This window comes from Setaria viridis, chromosome 2 (assembly GCF_005286985.2).
Source record: "Setaria viridis chromosome 2, Setaria_viridis_v4.0, whole genome shotgun sequence".
Lineage (NCBI taxonomy): Eukaryota > Viridiplantae > Streptophyta > Magnoliopsida > Poales > Poaceae > Setaria > Setaria viridis.
This window is the reverse complement of record NC_048264.2, coordinates 11657938-11679315: the sequence shown is the minus strand read 5'-3', so window position 1 is coordinate 11679315 and position 21378 is coordinate 11657938. Positions and strand designations below refer to the sequence as shown.

The window sequence follows — 21378 nt, the reverse complement described above, 5'->3', positions numbered from 1 at the left end:
ACGAATCTATTTAACCTAATTAGTTTATGATTTGACAATGTGATGCTACAGTAAACATGTGCTAATGATGGATTAATTAGACTTAATAGATTCATCTCGTGAATTAGTCTTCATCTGTATAATTAGTTTTATAATTAGCTCATATTTAGTCCTCCTAATTAGTCTCCAATATTCGATGTGACATGAATTTTAGGGAGGACTGGAGATCAAACACACCTAAGACTGGGCCTACTCGGAGTCCGGCTAGGATTCGGAGTTTTTTTTTTCGGTTTTATTATATTTATTACAGTACTTTTTTTCTGAGGGCAAAATGATTCGGCTAAATTGTGGGCTCTGTCCAGGTTGAGTCGTGTTATGTTCTAGGGCCACCAATCATATTTTGTTGGGCTTAATCGTCGCGTATAGATGGACCGATTTCCGTACTATGCAAGGCGTCGTATGGGCTAGCCCATCGTGACATAGTGTACCAAATAGTTGATGTTTTTTTAAAGATGGTTTCGAAACATTTCATAATTACATAAGCTGAAGTGAAGTTGTTCAAATGCAAAGAACGTAAAAAGTCTTTTTGCTCATGATGCTGACAAAGAGGACTAGCATTTTTTGTAAAATTAGAACACAATGCACAACAAACTTAGAAAACGAGTATGTAGATCCTATTTATATCTATCGCTTTGTTTCTTTTAAGGGAAAAAGTTTATGTTTCCTCCAGAATAATGCATATAAATGCAAGTTGGGTAGAGCCGTGGGCCCGTGTGGAGAAATGTCAGGTTACTTCTAATAATGGGGGCTTCTATCATGCCACATAAGATTTTTTTTCTAATAATATGACATCAAAAGAAAAATATTAAATATATACTTTCAACTACTCATGAAATTAAGTGTTATACGAAGTTTATAAAACTCTAATACGAAATCATCAATTTCCTTGAAGCGTTTTAGACGCCAATTCATTGCAGACTATCTTAAAAGAATCAACATGAAACTTTATTGGCGCATATGGTAAATATTATTATATTATTATCGTGCAACCTGCTCACACAAGTTCGAATCCTCAACCCGAACCGATATGATGCTTATACGTGCCTATTTTTTCCATAGCAAGTGACGTGACCATCGACATCAACATGCTTGCAGTGACCTCACCAATCTTTACATGCATGTATTTGTAGGAGTAAGAATGTGTTACGCCTATGTTTTGCAAAATAAAATAAAATAAAATACAAATCCTTAATATTGGTCTTATTTCGTGAACGGGTTCAAGTCCTCGATTGGTAAGTGTCCTCACATTGTTGTGGATTTATTACATAAATTAACTGCACTATTTTTACAAGTAGTAGGCGACATGATTTTCGGATACAAGTGGTGCCTTCGCTAGTTTCAAAATGTGTCGGTACCAGTGTCTCGAATGTGCTTGTATGCACTTGTAGAGATGAATGTGTGTGCATATGTGAGGGTGCATTGTTTTAGAAGAAAAAAGGTCTTAATTCACGTGCATCTGGATCTTAAGCGCCACATGCAAATTTTTGCATACGTGACTACGACCGTGGTCGACAGGTTTTATTTTTTATGGCAGTCAAATTAAATATGAAGGAAGACTGTTTACTTTCCGGAAAGACAAAATGAATGCATTGCAATTTTTTAATCAGGCAAGAGTAACGCACAAAACAGTTGCACAGCCTACACTGCTGCATACTAGTACTACACGTAAGGGAAATCATTTAATAATTTAATAAATAAAACGAAGAAAAAGAAAGGAATGAAAGAGCCGAGTCCAGCTACCCTGCTCGCTGTTGAGGCCCCACCTTTCAGCGCCCGGCGCGGCGCTGAGACTGACAGCCGAGCCGTGCCGCAGCAGCGCGCGAGTTTCCCTTCCTCTCCTCGGTTTTGTATAATCTCGCCACTCCCGTTCCCCCCCTTCCCACTCGTGCCCAACTCTTCCGTCCCCGTCGACTCGGTCGTCGCCCTCGCCTGCTCGCGGCTCGCTAGTCGCCTTCCTTCCTGGGAGAGAAAAACGAACAGACACACACGAAAACACAGAGGTCCGAATCCAAATCTAGCGGCACGCTCCACGTCGCGATCTCGCGGCCTTCGGCCTCACCCCACCCTGCGGCGGCGGCGGCGGCGCGATCCCGCGTTGGGCTCGCGCGGCGGCCACTCCGGCGCCAACTCCTCCCCTTCGCGGCGGCGCGCGGGAGGACGGCGGCGGCGGCGATCGCGCCAGCGGAGCCACCTCTTCGCCCTCGGCGCCGCCGGGCTTGATCCGACCCCGCCGGCGGAATGGTACTGGTTACGATTTGCCTGATCGGATTTGTGCTTGTTTGATTGGGTAGTAGCGCGTTGGGGATCGGCCGCGCTGAAATTGCCGCTCGGTTTGTGGTGTTTTGTTTTCCCGGCACCTTGTGATCTCGTTTAGTTGGAGCAGCTGTGTCCCCACATCATTGAGATAATCATCTATTGGAATCCGGCGTTGTTCCAGGAAATGGTATCTATAGGATATGAAATGAAGAGCTGTTTGCTGTCCTTCCTTCTGACCGTGATTGTGCAATGTGGCGAGGCTGGTGCTCTGGCTTCAGGCTCAAACTCTGCCCTGTGATAGATTGCATCCAGTTTTTCTCACTAAGGCTCTCTCTTACTTAGATGTGGGGTCTGATCATCTCATGATATAGGCTTATGTGAATGTGATGTTGGTGAGCCAGCATCAATTGAGAAAAATCAGGGCCCTTGTACTCTGTTTGGCGTTTCACGACTTGAAATCAATGTGCAAACATAGGCACTTAAATCAGAGGTCCTTAAATCATGGGACGATGTCTATTGATGTTCTCTAAATTTCTTTCACTCTTTTAGTTTAAATTTTATTCTTTGGAGAATGAAACTTAGTCTATGTGTTTGTTATCACCAATTGTGGACCTTCATATTGCACGTGTAAGTTCAAACGCAATGCAAGGATTTGATATTCAGGAACTTGTTGACTATTATTTCATCAGTATATGTTGCTCCTGGTTGTGATTTTTGGATTGAGATATTGTCAGTTGTTACTATCTATTTTGCTTGTCCTTTGTATTATTCAGTTTGCCACAATCACTGGTCAACTGACATTCGTGTGCTTGTGCGTTTTCTGTTGCAGGCATCCAAAGTTCGTTTTACAGTGGGTTCTCAAGTTTGGGTTGAGGATGCTGATGTGGCTTGGATTGATGGGCTGGTGGAGGAGGTCCAGGGAGATGAATTAATAATAAATTGCAGTTCTGGGAAGAAGGTCAGCTCCTAATTCCATGATAGCTTCCTTTTCTTTTCCGCCCAAATTGACCTTTTGGTAGTTTGTGTGGTCCTAATGGTGCGTCATGTTCTATTCATGCTTAACTGGGGCTTTTGCAGCACTTTCATCCTAATGTTCCTTTTTAATGCCTCATGTTAATTGCTTTTGAGTCTGAAACTGTTAATTCATGACTGCCAGAATACAGTCCTATAGCTTATAATAGTAAATTAACTTATTGAAGGAAATGGGTAATGATAAATGAAAGTAAAAATATTCATATTTTGGTTACAGGTTACTGCCAATGTCTCGAGTGTGTATCCTAAGGATGCAGAAGCGAAGCGCTGTGGTGTTGAGGATATGACGAGGCTGGCTTATCTAAATGAACCAGGGGTTCTACAAAACTTGAAGTCTAGATATGCAATGAATGAAATATATGTAAGTTGAGTTATTCAATATATCAGCTCTTCTTTTTATGAAATTTATTCATGCATGCTTGGATCCAGTCCTATGACTCTATGAGTTCTTGGTTGCACTAAATTTTTTATTCTTATACGTTCTCTAGGATGATAGTAGAATTACTTGTTCAAATTACACCTCCTGCCTCTATTGTGTTTATGTTTCAATTGCCGATGTTACTGTAATGGTGTTTACTGTTTCTAGTTTCTATGTTAGAAGAGTTTGAAATTCTGCAACATTGTAACTGTATGTTTTATGATATCCTCTACTCTACTGAACAACCTTTTTGGCCTGATCTAATGGCTTAAAGTTGTTTGTCCTTGTAGACTTATACGGGGAACATATTAATAGCTGTCAATCCATTTCAAAGACTTCCCCACCTTTACAACAATCACATGATGGGAATTTATAAAGGAGCAGAATTCGGCGAGCTGAGTCCCCATCCTTTTGCCATTGCGGACCATGCATATAGGTGTGTTTCAGCACAAAAAAAACTTGTAATTTGTGCATTAATTATGGTGCATGTATCTGACGTATCGGCCACACAGGCTTATGATTAATTATGGTAAAAGCCAAGCCATATTAGTGAGTGGCGAAAGTGGAGCTGGTAAGACAGAAAGCACTAAAAGTCTTATGCAGTATCTTGCATTTATGGGTGGCAAAGCTCAATCTGGAGGAAGGTCAGTGCAACAACAAGTACTTGAGGTGAGGGCTCCCATTAGTTCTATTGGTCTCCTTACTCTTGGGCATATTAGCAACTAAAAATACTAGATATAAGGATTACGAGTTGGCATCTTGGAATGTGCATAAAGAAGCAAGCTGATCGTTTCGCACGATTGCATCAAATTCGTATTTCATCAATCTTTGATGTCATTCTAGTGTCTTATGCTATCCAATCTATCTGTTTGTTTGACACAGTCCAATCCTGTTCTTGAGGCATTTGGAAATGCAAAAACAGTCAGGAATAACAATTCGAGGTAATGAACTTCAATAGCACGTACTCTTTTCTTTGTTTTCAGTAGTTACAGTTTGCTTATTTAGTGCAGCGTTTAATTTTTCCTCTAGTTTATGGCTTCCTTTTATCTTATTGCCCAGTCGTTTCGGCAAATTTGTTGAGATCCAGTTTGACCAGAATGGGAAGATTTCAGGAGCTGCCATAAGGACTTACCTCCTTGAAAGATCTCGTGTCTGTCAAATATCTGACCCAGAAAGGAACTATCATTGCTTTTACATGCTATGTTCTGCACCACCTGAGGTAACAGTTTCAACATGGCCACAAATCATATTCTGAACTACAATGTAACAAAATATGCGGAATTACTATCTTGCTAGCTTTGTACATGTTTTTTTCCACTACGGGCAAACCTGAATTTCATTATTGATAAGCAATGAAATTACACAAGTCTTGAGAGCTAAACAAAAGTTATGACAACTGAAAAAGAAACTAGCGACTAGAAGTTTAACTACTAGGCAATCAGCCCCCCAGGCTTAAACAGAAGGATACTTAAACTTTGGAGGTGTTACAAGTTTTCAACACTTTTCAAGAGCCTCAGTAAGCAGAAAGACATGCTAGTACTAGTTTTTTTGACGCATAAAAAGGATCAAGTTGGGGTATCTAGGGCTGGAACATTGTGGAACTATATTACTTCAAAATAAATACTGCAGATATCTGGACAACTTTTGTACATGAAACCCCAAATTGGTTCTAAATGCTATTAATACATAAAATCTCTGCAGTTAGAGATTATCATGTTATGATTACTCACTCACCACTTTAGCAGCCAATATGCCAGATTCTCAGTAATTGTTATACCTGTTGTTAAGAAAAAAACTCGACCATGGGGAGAAGTCATGCTGCTCTCTGCATTCTTAAATAAGGGGAGTACCGAACCCTGGCTGTCTAGAAACTTGCTGAAACCAGTTCTCAGGGAGGTAACCGTATTTTGCAAGCACCCAGGTCCCAGCCTGGGTGGGTTAGCCTCTCAATTGGTGGCGGTACCAACCAAGCTATCACTTGGGCTGTTGTTGAAAGCTTCATACATCTAATGGCAAACACAATATATGTAATACACTGCACTTTGCACTTGTAATTCTTCCTGGTACATGACTGCTGTAATTGTTCTTTAACATAACCTTTTGTTATTATTTGTTTAGCTTTATTATCTAATTGAGTCTGTAGTCTGCAACTATTGATCTGGGCTCAAAATTGTGCTGTTGCAGGACCGTGAGAGATATAAATTAGGAGACGCCGCATCATTTCACTATCTTAACCAGTCTAGTTGCATTAAACTAGATGCGATGGATGATGCCTCAGAATATATCATAACTAGGAGGGCAATGGACATTGTGGGCATTAGTTCGGATGAACAGGTAACTACAAGGGTTGAAATTAATTTAGTTCACTTGAAAGATTAAATATTTGCTTCCAACTTCGGGTGGCATTCATGCAGGATGCAATATTTAGAGTTGTAGCTGCTATTCTTCATTTGGGCAACGTGGAATTTTCAGAAGGGAGCGAAGCAGATTCTTCTGTACCCAAAGATGAAAAATCCCAGTTCCATCTTAAGACAGCTGCGGAGCTTTTCATGTATTGGTCCTTTCTTGTGTTCCCTCGATAATATTATTTTTCGCCTTTGGTGAGACATGCATTTGACAACATTTTGCAGGTGTGACGAAAAGGCTCTTGAAGAATCTTTGTGTAAGCGTGTTATGGCAACACGTGGTGAAAGTATCGTGAAAAATTTAGATGCGCGAGCAGCAGCTCTTAGTAGAGATGCATTGGCCAGAATTGTTTACTCTCGTTTGTTTGATTGGTAAGTGCTCACGTTAGTCAGTAGTTTATTGTCATGTTGCTTTCTATTATATTAATTCCTTAGCACAAAAGAAAATTCACATTATGTTTCTGTTTTTAGGCTTGTAAATAAGATCAATACTTCAATCGGACAAGATTTAAGCTCAAAGCTTTTGATTGGTGTGCTGGATATATATGGTTTTGAGAGTTTCAAGACAAACAGGTGCTTAACTGGTATGCCTTTGCATTTAATCATCTGTTTATCTTTACCACTGCTTTAATAGAGTGTAATAACATAACAGCAGCAAGATTTTTTATTGGATAGTGAAATCAGTGATTTAGCGGGCTCAACATGTTCAATTATGTTTTCCGCAATACAAAGCTGATCAATCTATTTTGAAGAAAAATGGCTTATCTTGTATTAGGATTATTTGTTTCATTGCGTATCTCAAGTCTTGGGAATTAGTTCAAAATGGAAATGGTTGATTATGCAACACATATATCATACTATGCCAGCATATTACTGAAAACAATGATCTTGATGTGCTTAGAAAAAGGACACAATTTTTCTGCATTTTAACTAAAATCTTGTTGTAATGTCATCGTATCTTAGGAACTTTTCTCCTAATCTACTTTTGTCTAGAGTTGACTTTTCGGTTGCAACATTTTTACAGACCATACTGCGCATTGTGAGAATCATTCAATGTGCATGTTGAGTTCATTTTATTTCATATATGTGAGCACATATCTGAAACATACTGAATCGAATTCACATATCGAAAGCATGGTAATTACATAGATTGAAATGGAAAAAAAAGGACCTGTAGGGATGGTACTCTCAACACTTGCCCCAAAGAAGAAGAAAACCTTGATGGAAACTATTATCATGTAGTTGACATGAATGGGGTCTCTTGGTACGAAATTTGGCTGTAATATGTTCTCTTCTTTTTAGCTGTTGCATGTAGTTTATGCAGCTAATGGCTGCACTGGTTACAGTAACTGCATAGCAAAATATGAAGTTATATGCTCTCCTTGTTAAGAGACTTTGATCTTTCATCTCTACTTAGTAATTGGTGCTGTATGACAAGAAACCATTTTGTCACCTTTTGATGATATGAAAGATTGAAGTTATTTGTGATGTTTTGCTATGCCTCAGTTTCGAGCAGTTCTGTATCAACTTAACTAACGAGAAGCTGCAGCAACACTTTAATCAGGTTAGAGAAAGGAAATCTCATTTCTTGATAATGTTCTGCATTCTATGTTTGACATCTTTTGTATATATTCCATGAGCAGCATGTGTTTAAGATGGAACAAGAAGAATATACAAAGGAAGAAATTGATTGGAGTTATATCCAGTTTGTGGACAACCAAGAAATTCTTGATCTTATTGAGAAGGTGAACAACATACCATATCCTATGCAGTGTTTTCTTTATTATCAATATTTTTTTCTGCACTTATATGATCTGTTTTCGGCACTAGCTTGAATACACGATATTTTCTTTCATCTACCTTCAGCCAGTTATTGTCTCTATTAGCTACTTTTAGACTCATGAAACCTAGGATTGAATGTAGAATTATCTGGTACTCGTAATTATTTAGTAAACTGGATGGGTCTGAGTACCATGTGCATTTTTCACCATCCAGAAATACTAGTTACTAATTTCCATTGCGGTTTAGATATGCTATGAGATTGCATTTTTTTTTACTTCTGATTTCTTTGAATACAGAAACCAGGGGGTATAATTGCTCTACTGGATGAGACTTGGTAAGTAAGCCGTGAATATCTTGTTTTGTTTGTAGTCCTGAGCCTTTATAACATTGTCTTGTTTTGTGCTTCAGCATGTTGCGAAATTCAACCCATGAAATATTTGCTGAAAAGCTTTATCAAAAATTTAAGGGGAACCCACACTTCAGTAGGCCTAAATTCTCGCGGTCTGATTTCACTATTCATCACTACGCTGGAAATGTAAGTAGCATATTTGTTCTGTCTGCCCTACTATCATTTGAAAGAATAATTTTTCACGCTATGTAGAACATAATTGGTCTGCCACTGCTGATACATGATGCTTTAATTACGTACTTGTGACAGTGACACATGTGGTCGCATGTATTATATTATATGTTATAATGCAAACAACAAACTGGTCCTAGGTAGTGGGTTACAACTTGGCAGTCTTATAACCTGCAAAAAATGTCAATCCACACATGGTGTATAGTTGCAACTCAATAAGTCTACCTTTACACATGTAACCTGTGAATACAAGTAGGGTTTGTCAGATGCCATATGTGAAATGGCCATGCTCAACCAATCATACCAGTTTTTGCTCAACAAGTTTTAATTATTTGTTGTAAAAATACAATTCTATATTAGTAGGAGCATCATAGACATAGAGGGATGATATAATTGAGTACCACAATAACAAAAGATAGTTCTGTCCTATAATTGGATTGGCAACTGTAAATTTTGTTGAGTTTCACATTTATCAATTTGAAGCCCAAAATCTTAATGGCTGCTGAAGAAGGTTTCTGATCTATGGACTTGCCATTATTGAATAGGATAAATGGATATGCAAAGATCATCAACATGTGAAATTTTGATTGGTTAAAACCAGTAACCATTTTCTAATTGATACAATTTTTCTGAACCTAAGTTCTTGTAAACCTATGTTGTACTTAAAAATAATTCTGAGTAAAGAACATATACATGTACGTCGTGTCATGTAACACATTCGTAAATTTGGGCAAAATATAATCAGATATGCATTGGACCAGAAGAAAATGTGATGAAAGGGAGGTCATGGTGTACATGTACATCATGTTTTCTTTTTTTTTCTTTTTACATAGTAGACAACTGCACATACATATATGTTTTTCCAGGTGTACATGTTTTGAAATGTACATGCACCAATGTTTTGAGGTGGATGGATGCATAAACGCTAGTTATAGATTAACAGATGTAGGTTTAGAATTGAGTTGTCCTTTTTCTAACATGTTAGTAACAAACTTTTCAGCATATGCTTTGTCCCCATCATGGCAAGAAAATGTACTTACTGCACATGATCCATTCATTTAACCTGGAGATGAATTAGTTTTGTGGTGCCATAATATCTTTGTATAATTGGGACAGAGTGCAAGGTACACACGTTATAATCATCATTTTCTTCTTTTGCAGGTTACATATCAAACAGATCTATTCTTGGATAAGAACATTGATTATGCTGTGAACGAGCATCAAGTTTTGTTAAATGCTTCTAGATGTTCATTCGTTTCAAGTCTTTTCCCACCTTCTGAACAATCAACTAAATCCACGAAATTTACATCAATAGGTTCGAGCTTTAAGGTAAAACAGTGTATTGCTTGTCAGACATAAACCTGTGTAGCTTCCATATCAGGAAATTTACCGTTTCTGGTAACATCGCAGCAACAACTACAATCTTTGCTTGAAACTCTGAGTGCAACAGAACCACATTACATCCGCTGCATAAAGCCCAATAATGTTCTCAAGCCAGCAATTTTCGAGAACAGTAATGTTCTCCAGCAACTTCGATGTGGGGTAAGACATTGTTCTGAGTTATTTCACTGGAAGTACATATTTTTATGGACAAAAAGGTCGAATCAAAATATAAAGCCAGACTTTCACTGGTAGAATAAAACTGTTTCAAACTATGTGCCTTCCTTCTTTCAAATTTCACCATATAGATTTTTAAGTAATAAGGACCTAGGACAATCATGTGAACAGAGCAAAATACAGGTATTTTTAAAACATTTTGACTTCCAGTTGTATTAAGTTGTACACATCGTGGCAGTATTACCAGGGATTTTGTGCTGTTAAATCTTGTTCTTGTTGCAGTTTATATTAACTAACTGTTGAAGATAGAGATGTTAAATTGATACATTATCTAACCTTGTAAACAGGGAGTATTAGAGGCAATACGGATAAGCTGTCTAGGATATCCAACGAGGCGTAGATTTGATGAATTTGTTGATCGTTTTGGCGTCTTACTACCTGAGGTACTTGGTGAAAGGTAAATCTAGACTATCTTGATCTAGTATTTTGCATTTTGGTTACATTTTAGCCTTGCATCTTGTCCTTACTGTTACATTGGCAGTTATGATGAAGTTACTGCTACAAACATGCTTCTTGAGAAAGTCAATCTCACAGGCTATCAGGTTAGCTTCTGGTTGGTGAAATGTGTAGTTTTGATGTCTTTAAATCAAATCACTTTTATTTTTTCAGTTACTAGATTTGGTCTTTCTTTATCTTCTCTACTGTTTCCCTCTATTATGAAGGCTTACAACATATATCCTTCACTCCCGTAATCTTGTAACCACTGAAAAGGCCACTCTGATTAGCAGATTTAGTTGAATGGAGTATACTTAATTTTATTTCAGCATTTATGTTGCTCTAAATATTATAAAAAGATTGTAAGTCATGTATTCTGTATGTATGATTCCATGACAGAAGTTGGTTCTAGTTGTATAGTTTGATGGCTAAGCACTGGTCCAGTTTCAACCCAAACAATGGGCCTGTTGTCATGATATCATGAGAAGAAAATATTGTAATTCCTCTGAGATAAGCTTGAGAACTACCTTGCATGTAGTATATTGTTAAATGGATCATAAGAATTACTTATAAGAGAAACAATAAGTGCAATTCAACCGTTATCCTTGTCTGGATAAGTTGCTGCTTCTGAAGTTCTAACTTTATTATGTTAGTTTTAAGTACCTTTTATATATCTTATATTCTTATGTACAATTTACAGATAGGGAAAACTAAAGTGTTTCTGCGGGCTGGTCAAATGGCTGAGTTAGATGCTCTGAGAACTGAGGTGTTGGGCCGTTCTGCTACCAAAATCCAGAGAAAAGTTCGGTCTTACCTAGCTCGCAAAAATTTCATTCAACTACGAATATCTGCTACGCAGCTTCAGGCTGTTTGCAGAGGTATATCTTCTTGTAATAGCACTGAAAAATTAGAAAGAAACATATTTTAGTATTCTCTCTGATTCCGAAGTGGAGATAATGATTGTTGAACTTTGATTACTGAAGGACAAATTGCAAGACATTATTATGAAGATCTCCGCAGGGAGGCTGCTTCATTGACAATACAAACCTGCTATCGTATGCACTTTGCAAGGAAGAACTACAGAAATCTCTGTTCTGCATCAACTACTATCCAATCTGGTCTACGTGGTATGGCTGCTCGCAAGGAACTCCATTTCCGTCTGCAAACAAAAGCTGCGGTGATTATTCAGGTATGTTTTCCAGGTCTCCTTTTTAGTTTATTTGGAAGTATCTAATTTCCAGTCAAAATTCTTATGCATATTTAAATATTAACTAAAACTGACGATGTTTACCCGAGGATTTTTATATCTTTTTCTGAACCTTGCATTTCACGAAAAAGTAGAGTATTTTCCTATTAAATACAAGTTCTAGTACTTTCTTTTGTGTTGACTCCAAGCTATAAATAAATTCTTAAGTTTGGAATTCCAAATAGATTATTTTTAATAAAAAATTTGACTACCTTTATTTCTTCAGGTATTATCTAACAAAATATTGCAGTTCAAACCTATGCATCTGCATCCATTTCTTACTAATCACTCTTTAACTTCACTTATGATATGATATTTTAACATCACTTTTACTGATTTTTTTCCTCCACAGAGTTTCTGGCGTAGTTATGCGGCACGTTCCCGATACATGAGCTTGAAGAAGGCATCTATTACTACCCAATGTGCTTGGAGAGGAAGAGTGGCCAGAAAAGAACTTCGGAAACTTAAAATGGTAAGAAGCACCAATGCATATGGCCTGAGTATATTTTACTGTATTTTTCTTTGGCATGCTGCTGCAGTATTTTTTTAATTACAATGTCTATACATAACATAAGTCACCAGCTGATTATCAATGAAGGTGTACTCGTTATGATGTTTTTGTTGATGTTTTCGAGAAAAATGTTTATTGATTGACAATTGGGTATTCACACAAAAAGGAGGTCATGTCTTTATGGGCCAACCCTGATTTATAGGCCAACTCTTTATGGTCAAGCGCACCTAAGCTATAAATCTAGCTGTCACACTTCTGGTACTCCGGAGCCTAGATCTACAATGAAAGCTTAGTCAGAGTTTGGATAAGTCATCATTGTTAAAGTAACAATATAATCATTTTCGTGATTTCTTGTATTTTCAGGCTGCTAAAGAAACTGGCGCTCTCCAAGCTGCCAAGAATAAATTAGAGAAGCAAGTGGAGGAGCTCACCTGGCGGCTGCAATTAGAGAAACGCATCAGGGTAAAGTTCTGGGTTACTTTATTTTTGCATATGGGCATATGTTTGATTTACACTTGCTAATTTCGTAAATACTACCACACTTCTTACTAAATATGTTTGGAATTTGAAGGTGTTATTTTAATTAGATGTGAGAAGATTTCAAGAAGAAATATACCTTTATTTTCAAAATGTGCACCTTTGTCCTTTAACCTGTAATTATGTATTACAATATACAAGATTAAGTCTCATTATTGATTGGTTGTGATGGATTATTGAATAATCTAATGAATTTAATGAGGTAGCAAGAGACAACTTTAATATGGGAATGGTGTCCCCTGTTGCTTCTTTTAATGCATATCCACAAGTCTAGATCATCAAATACAACAAAGAATGGTTTCTAGTGGAACAAAGCAATGTTTTTATGAGACAGTGGTCATTAAATATTGAAGCACACAGGATCAGCAGATGAAGGACGTGTTAGTCCAATAATTGTCCACTCAAGAAATGCAAGTCTAATAAACATTTTGGAGGGGCCTTTCTGTTATTACATTGCCGGGTCAAAATTGCGAGTGCTATGAAAAAGATGCACGACAGCAGTAAATCTGTCACTCAGTTTCTATGCAGTGTCTGGTGCTTCTTTAACTGTGCAATATCTGATGCTTCTTTAACTGTTTATCTTTTCTTTTTGTTGAGATGGTTTTATACTCAATCAAGAAGCTACAAAGAGTCCTAAATATATTGTTGGATCTTCATAATGTAAATATGCATATGCTTGCTGTGAACTTGGAGTTTGACTTTGATAACTTGTGCATTTGGTTAATGAATTTTGCTTTTCAATTGTTTTCTTAAGCCAAAACTCATATGAAAACAAGAAGTAGCATGTATGATGTGAAGAGTGGCAATTCGATAGGATTTTTTAATTTGATTTGAACAAGAAAGCCGTTATGTTCGATGAACCTTTTCTTTATCTTACTGACCTTTTTTTTCTCGAACAATCTTACTGACCTTTTAATATTGTGACTATGCAACATATGTAAATTAATGACCTAAAGACTCTCAACTTGTCTGAAAGGTATTGAAAATACAGTCACTTAAGCACATTAATGGATTTGGGTTTTGCATATTTGCTTAACCTATTATTATTTTATTTATCATTCTATGCTATAAGATGAACTTCTAAACCTGACTAGTTCCTTTCCAGTTCCAGTCCAGTTTGAAGCTAATTGTAATCTAGGGATACAAGTGGGTCAGTTTGGCTGGATCCAAACATCTCATTAGCTCATTTTGTTTACTCAATACGCAAACATTACTTGATATGAATTAGGAAGTGAACCAGCATTGAGTGGAGTTGGTGACGACCATCTTACATGCCTACTGTAATTGTTCCTTGTTGGCGACACTTTATTATATTGATTCACTGTAATTTCCCTTTTTAGCCACACTTCATTCGAAGTGTTGCCTATAACTTGCAGATTTTAGATTGGTTCGTCATGACTCATGATCCCATGATCACTGTAACTTAGCTAATCTATTGTTTGAATTATAGCATTACTACTACACTATAGTAGCTATTGATTCACACTTTGTGGCGAACTTAATTCATAAATAATGTTAAGTTAAAACATATATGTAACTCTGTAACATGGATTATACTGTAGGCACAACCTAGGTCACTATAGACATTTATATTAGTTTGCTTCATCTAATGCTGTTGCAAGTACCTGATCTACGTCTACCTTGCCTGCAGAGTGACATGGAAGAAGCTAAGACACAAGAAAATAGGAAGTTGCAACAACAATTGCAGGAACTACAATTACAGTCCAAGGAGACAAAGGATCTGTTGAAAAGGGAACAAGAAAATGCGAAAGAAGCACTGGAGAAAGCTGCCTTAGTACCAGAGGTTCAAGTTGATACAACTCTCGTTGATAAACTCACTGCTGAAAATGAGAATCTTAAGGTAAGTATGATAGATGATTTTTATGTTCACCGCATTGGATTTGTTGCATTATTCTGTCTATCAACTCTAGTGGTAAAATATTATCAAAACCTTAAGGGTGAGAGAAATGCACCATGCTAGTTCATAGTTTACATTAAGGAACGATTTAAGGCTCTATATTGCATCGCATTATGTGGTGAGAATTGAAGTACACTTTCCAGAGCACAATATTCCAACTATGAGCAAATGCTAATGAGCTATGCCCCCCAAGCATCTGATCCTCCATAATCGTGCTTCTACCTTGATCAAGGCAGAAAACTTTAATCCCTATGTGGGAATAATTTAGTTTGACACATGTAGATTGAGACTTGGAACCAAAATGAGTTGTGGTAATGTGCATTAATATTGTTGATGTGAATTAGCCTAGTAGCTTAAGTGGTCTAGAACTTTGAAATAAGCATTGTCTAATTCAACTTTCAATTGTTAATCTGCAAGTGCTTTTCTGTGAATAAACATTTGTTATCCTACCATGGTGTCCCAACGTGGTTTCTACACCAATACTAACTACAACCTTCGAACCAACTAACTCATAGATGGCCTTAGTGGCCAAACTTATCTGGTGAATTCTAACAAATGGTCATGGTGATGCTCATCTTTTCCTAGTAGAACTTGCTTTTAGGAAAGCTAAAAAATTCTGATCAGAAGTGCTGCCAAACCCATCTTAGTTCTTTCATTGTGGCTTGTGATATCATCTGTCCCTATCAACTTGTTGTTCTTCCTTTTTTTTTCATTTACCTCTTTCCTATCTTTCCTTTGATTTACGACAAAAGATGGTGACATGGTCCTTTGTATTTCTTCTATACTTTTAGGCTTTAGTGGGCTCTCTTGAGACCAAAATTGATGAAACAGAACAGAAGTTTGAAGAAATGAAGAAAGCTAGGGAAGAGTGGATGAATAAAGCTGCAGATGCTGAGTCAAAGATAAATGAACTGACCAACACAGTGCTAAGGTCAGCATTGTCTACATATGTAATTCTTTTGATGTTGATGCATAATGTACATGTGTTCATTTGCTGATTACCTTCTAAAAATTGTTTCTTCTGCGTGATGGGTAGTTTTCAAGAAAAGGTAACCACTATGGAAGCAGAAAATCAATTACTTCGGCAGCAGGCACTGTTGCGTACTCCTGTTAGAACAATTCCTGAGAATGCATCTCCAAAATCTGTATGTGGTCTCTCCATTCCTCATGTCATACAAACATTTTAGTACCAATCCTTCACTGTTTTCTATATTGCTACTTTGCACATTTACTATATTTTAAGTTACACATTTCTATTAGGCCCCGTTTGGGTCCAAGGAATTGGAATCTATTTAATGGAGTAGGCTAATTTATGTTGGAATGTGGCATTCCACAACTTTCCAAAGTTTAGATATAAGCCTATCTTAAATTCATGGGGTGGGAGATGGAAATTGATTCTATAGATTATGGTTATTAGATGGAATTCAATTCTTATAGCACGCTCTTAGACTCGCTTCTCTATAGTAGAAGTGCAGCATACAAGTATCTCTCCCATATCACCAACTATAATATACAACTATATTCCACATACAATTATATTAGCTTAATTAATTTGTATCTAAATTATGATTATTAGGATGGAATTCAATTCCAATGATCCAAACGGGGCCTTACTGAAATATTTGTCTTTCTACCTTCGCAGAATTTGACTAATGGCAGTCCACGTAGTGAACAAATGGTCAGAAGAAATTATCTTATACAATATGTTAAATTGCTAATTGCTAGTTTTGTCTTTTTTTAAATCTAATCTGGTCATTATTTCCAGACACCTCATGGCACTCCTCCAGCTCGCAAGGAATATGGGAGCTTTGCACAGCCTAGAGCATCCTTTTTTGAGAAGCAGCATGTATGTTAAAATGTTCATTTCTGTATGTTTTAAGTCATTTAGTGAAGTTACAGGACAATATAACATATGAAGCTTCAATTGAACCATATACTTCTTGCAGGAGAGTGTTGATGCACTTATAAACTGTGTTAGTGAAAATATTGGCTTTAGTGAAGGAAAGCCAGTTGCTGCAATAACCATATATAAGTGTCTTGTGCATTGGAAGATCTTTGAAACAGAAAAAACTAGTGTTTTTGATCGTCTTATTCAAATTTTTGGTTCTGCAATGCAGGTATTTTCTGCTTTGTGTTGATTCTGTATGTTTTTTTACATGGACCCCATGTTCCATAAACATTTGTTCCTGGTATGTCTCAGTTGATTTAGTTCACAAATAATTGACATTGTATTCATTTCAGAAACACGATAGCAATGAGGATCTTGCATACTGGTTATCGAATTCATCGACTTTATTGATCATGCTTCAAAAGAGCCTAAAAGCTGCTGGCACAACAGGAACTAGTCCACAGAAAAGACCACAGACTCAATCATCATTCCTTGGGAGGATGGTACGTTTTGTCAATTACTCTTGAAGTCTAGTCACATGTCTGTCCTCTTGACAAGAATCTGTATTGTAATTTTTTAGTACACTTGTCAAAATAAAGGGTTTTGATCGAACAAAAGTGTAGAAAGGGGGTGGGGGTTACAATAATTCGGAATGCCTTGCTCTGGTGCATTTTTTTTTGTTTGAGGAGGCATATTTTTTTGTGATCCACACTTCATAGTGCATCTGTAGGACAAGATGTGTCCTGAATCTGAACATGCTGTAGTTTAGTTTTCCTCTTTTACAAGGTCAGTACTTGATGATCACATCTGCTGTTGTCATTTTTTCAGGTGTTCCGCTCTTCAAACATCACTGTTGATATGGACCTTGTGCGCCAAATCGAGGCCAAGTATCCTGCTTTTCTTTTTAAGCAGCAACTTACAGCATTTGTGGAAGGCTTATATGGAATGATCCGAGACAATGTGAAAAAAGATCTTTCTTCATTGCTGTCATATGCTATTCAGGTATCTTATCATGTGATCTTTATTGGTAACCTCATGTCATATGATTGCACATACACACTTTAGGCTACTATGGATGTGAATGTATAAGAATGTTCTTTAATAATGTACACCTTTGTTTGAAAAGTCCCCATTTTTTATTGACTACGCTGACATTTACTGCTCCCAGTGATCTTTCTGTTTCAGTGCCTTCACCCACATGTACTTGCAGCATGTTTAGTGTTTTCATTAGCTTTAATTTTTTGATCATGTTGTGACTGCAGGTCCCAAGAACTGTGAAAGCTAGTATGGTGAGGGGGCGTTCTTTTGGATCATCAAGTTTGCCAAGGGGACGTTCATTTTCAAATCAAGCTAGTTATTGGCAGGCCATGGTTGACAATTTGAATGAACTCTTGAAAATTTTGCAAGACAATTGTGTAAGTTTAACTTATTCAACATACCTTCCCCATTACTAGTGGATCTTATTCTAAACATTCTGCTGAACTTGTAGGTCCCATCTATTTTTATCCGGAAGATATTTACCCAGGTTTTCTCATTTATCAATGCACAACTTTTCAATAGGTAAATTATCTGCTGATTCCAGTTATCTAGTGATTTGCTATTTTTCTTCGATGCATACATTTCTTACTATGTCACTAAACTGTTCTGCAGCCTTCTTGTACGTCATGAGTGCTGCTCTTTCAGTAATGGAGAGTATGTGAAACAAGGATTGGCACAACTAGAGGCATGGTGTGGAGAAGTCAAGCCAGAGGTAATCATAAATGTGCAGTTGCACCATACATCTAAATCTGAGCTTTTTTGTGTACCATTTTCCTTGGATGCACATTGTTGGAAACCTTTCTTTTAGTTGGCATTAGTCCAGTAAATCTGTAATGTTAAATGTGTTTTGAATTCATATGGCACCCAACAGATGCATATCTGTTTGCGGAATCCTATGTAATAAAGGGGCTGTCTTGTGATTGTGACATGGAGCAAAATTGTCCATTACGTTCTAGCATCTAACACTTAAAACCCCGTTATTTACCTCTAATCTTGCTAGCTTTTTACAGGGCTATTATATTTTTTGTATTTCTTGTGGCTGAATGTTGAAGTGCAACAATTAACATTAAGTATGCATTTTTTTATTTTGCTTGCACCTAACTATTAAATGCTAACAGTATGCAGGATCTGCATTGGATGAACTCAAGCATATCAGGCAAGCTGTTGGTTTCTTGGTATGTGATTTTTATTTTAGTTATGATCTTTATTATCTTGGATAGACCACCTGAACAATTCGTTGACACCTATGCTTATAGATTGTCATCAAGTTATAACATTGGTTAGCTACTGTGAGAACTGAAGAGAAAAGTTGTTAAACAAGTAATAACAAAGCTATAATATTTTACTTAGTCATCGTCAGTGTAAAACATATCATGGCATTTAATGCAGTTCCATTGTTTCCAGATTGTCTAAGATGTCACTTTTTAGATGATACCTGAATAGAGGAAATGAGTACGATAGCTTCCTAGAATGGAAATATTTTTTTTTGTTGCATTGGAGAAAAGGAAGATACCAATGTCCTGTTCTGGTTGCTTTTTGTGGCCATACCTGCAGGCACGGTGTGTGTGTGGCTGTTAGCAGCAGCGCATCACACCAGGTGGGTGGCCCTGGCGCTTTAGTTGGGATATTATTACGATACATTGCCAGTTTGATGCTATGTGTTAAATACTCATTTAGTTTGCGGATGGTCCTAATTGATCTGACCTTTTCCACTTGGTAAATTTAACGGAGAGGCATTTATGGCAGTTTATGCTGTATTTTATGGCTCCTTGAAGATTTGCAAGATGAATTTTGAATACTGATGGTATATTTATGTTGTCTAGGTCATATTCAAAAAGTTCAGGATTTCTTACGATGAGATAGTCAACGATCTCTGCCCAGTAAGTGCCCCCCCCCCCCCCCCCCCCCCCCCCCTCTCCCTCCCTCCCTCCCTTTAACTAGGTAGCTAACAAAATCTATTCCCGTATCATGTAGGTACTAAGTGTACAGCAGCTCTACAAAATATGCACTCAGTACTGGGATGACAAATATAACACAGAGAGCGTGTCAGAAGAGGTAATAAGAGAATCTATTTTTAATGCTTAAAGATAATATTTGTATTCAGTTTCATTTCACCCTGGATGCACATGGAATGGTATACGCACAATTTCTGCAAAATGGGAAATTTAGTTGGATTCCACAGCTCATGTAATATGGAATGCCACTCCCAGTTTTGAACCTAATTGATAACTACTTTTCATCATTTTGCCTGTTTCCTGGTTCTGCACTTCGAATTGCAATTTTCCCATCCGTAGAACATAGAGCAGCCAACTAACAGGGGAACTGATTGATTTGCTTGGTGACCGTAGGTCCTTGAGGAGATGCGAACATCGATGACCAAAGAATCGAACCAGGACACTCTAGAGAACACCTTTTTACTGGATGATGAAATTAGGTGTGTAAAAGATTTACTGTGTGTTGCCTGTGAAATTCTGAGGATATGCTTAACTTTACCCCGTTACTCGTTGCAGCATGCCTATATCACTTGAAGAGATAGCAGATTCTATGGATGCCAAAGAATTCCAGAGGGTCACCCCACCACAAGAACTTACTGCAATGCCTGCCTTTCAATTCTTGAAGAGCTGAGCCCTCAAAGGGCCAGAGACACATCCTTTTCCTCGTCATATGTTGCTGCATGGGCTAAAACCGCATACACGGATACCTCAGCATTCTTCATTCTTCCATCAGATGATGTAAATTCAATATGGGTTTCCATTATCCCAGTTGTGCTATGTAATTATTTTTTTTTTGTCTAGGTAGGTTATTCTGTTGTTGTCTTAAGTTTCAGTTGGTTGGGTGGGGAATAGGTTTTTTCGTTCTGCCCTCCTGGAATGCATGTGTGCAGTACACATAGGTTGAAATCCACATTTTGCTCCTCATGGTAGCAGCTAGGAATCCTTTGAAAGTCATTCTTTTATCCAAATTTGGTCGGATTTGGTTCTACAGAAAATGTGAATAACTTGTATAGTTATTAAATTATTATTTTATGGAATTAATGCGTTCCTGAATTATCTATTCTGTGTGCTTTCATCCAGGTTGAATGATTTTACTACGGCTTCTTACTTGTATAGCCCCAAGCCTTAAACGGTTGAAACCTTTGTACGCAGTTATAAGTGAGCAGAAGTTTTGTATATGGCCTTAGTAGCTTAACTGTTTTTTTTACTGGATCTAAGATGATTTTTCATACGATCAGCGCATCACCTGTGTTAATTGTCATCTTTCCGAAATTGAGCTTCGGCTGCTGAACTTATATTGGCAGTCTTTTTCGGGATCACTCACGTCACGTAGCACCATAAGTCCACAACTGTTGTCGACATGCTTGTAGTTTTGAAGACGGAATATATCCAATGTCAGAATTATCATCGCATTTGTCATCCCACAACCCCAAGTTACAAAGAACATCAGCGCAAAATGAACCAAATACAAAAATGTGAATGGTGTAAACAGACCTTTGGCTCCCACGATGCGTAGTAATGGAAATTCACGAGACTTCCATGAACCATATATAGTTAAACAAAAATTGAAACTGGGCCGGAGATCCAACCGAAGTGCAGGAAATTTGTGACATTTAGCGGATCGACTCTAGCTGATTAAGAGCCATGAAAATGGGTGGAATTGAGGCTTGGTTGGCTGGTTG

At 37.4% G+C, this 21378-nt stretch overlaps 1 protein-coding gene across 2 annotated transcripts; it reads left to right on the top strand.

The window, feature by feature from the left end:
• Positions 1–1924: 1924 nt before the first annotated feature.
• LOC117844189 (myosin-6-like) lies at positions 1925–20752 on the top strand. 2 transcript variants are annotated; one of them, XM_072292113.1, is made up of 39 exons: positions 1925–2280; positions 3125–3253; positions 3545–3688; positions 4036–4181; positions 4258–4414; positions 4628–4686; positions 4805–4964; positions 5930–6079; positions 6160–6296; positions 6376–6522; positions 6622–6723; positions 7657–7714; positions 7794–7895; positions 8229–8266; positions 8341–8467; positions 9674–9841; positions 9923–10054; positions 10417–10526; positions 10611–10671; positions 11265–11442; positions 11548–11753; positions 12163–12282; positions 12685–12783; positions 14510–14719; positions 15568–15707; positions 15813–15921; positions 16419–16454; positions 16542–16622; positions 16723–16893; positions 17018–17167; positions 17493–17666; positions 17927–18079; positions 18154–18224; positions 18315–18414; positions 18821–18877; positions 19526–19582; positions 19677–19757; positions 20051–20136; positions 20213–20752. In XM_072292113.1, exons 1-39 carry the CDS (start codon positions 2278–2280, stop codon positions 20325–20327), a joined length of 4524 nt encoding a protein of 1507 aa, XP_072148214.1. In that variant the 5' UTR covers positions 1925–2277; the 3' UTR covers positions 20328–20752. The 2 variants fall into 2 exon arrangements, with proteins under 2 accessions (XP_072148214.1, XP_072148215.1); XM_072292114.1 differs by lacking the exon at positions 16419–16454.
• Positions 20753–21378: the final 626 nt, after the last annotated feature.

Bases quoted from the DNA above. Each gene is read 5' to 3' on its own strand.
- LOC117844189 (XM_072292113.1), top strand. The intron at 7,896-8,228 runs GTGAACAACATA...CTTTGAATACAG, and splicing joins TTCTTGATCTTATTGAGAAG to AAACCAGGGGGTATAATTGC. The intron at 17,667-17,926 runs GTATCTTATCAT...TTGTGACTGCAG, and splicing joins TGCTGTCATATGCTATTCAG to GTCCCAAGAACTGTGAAAGC.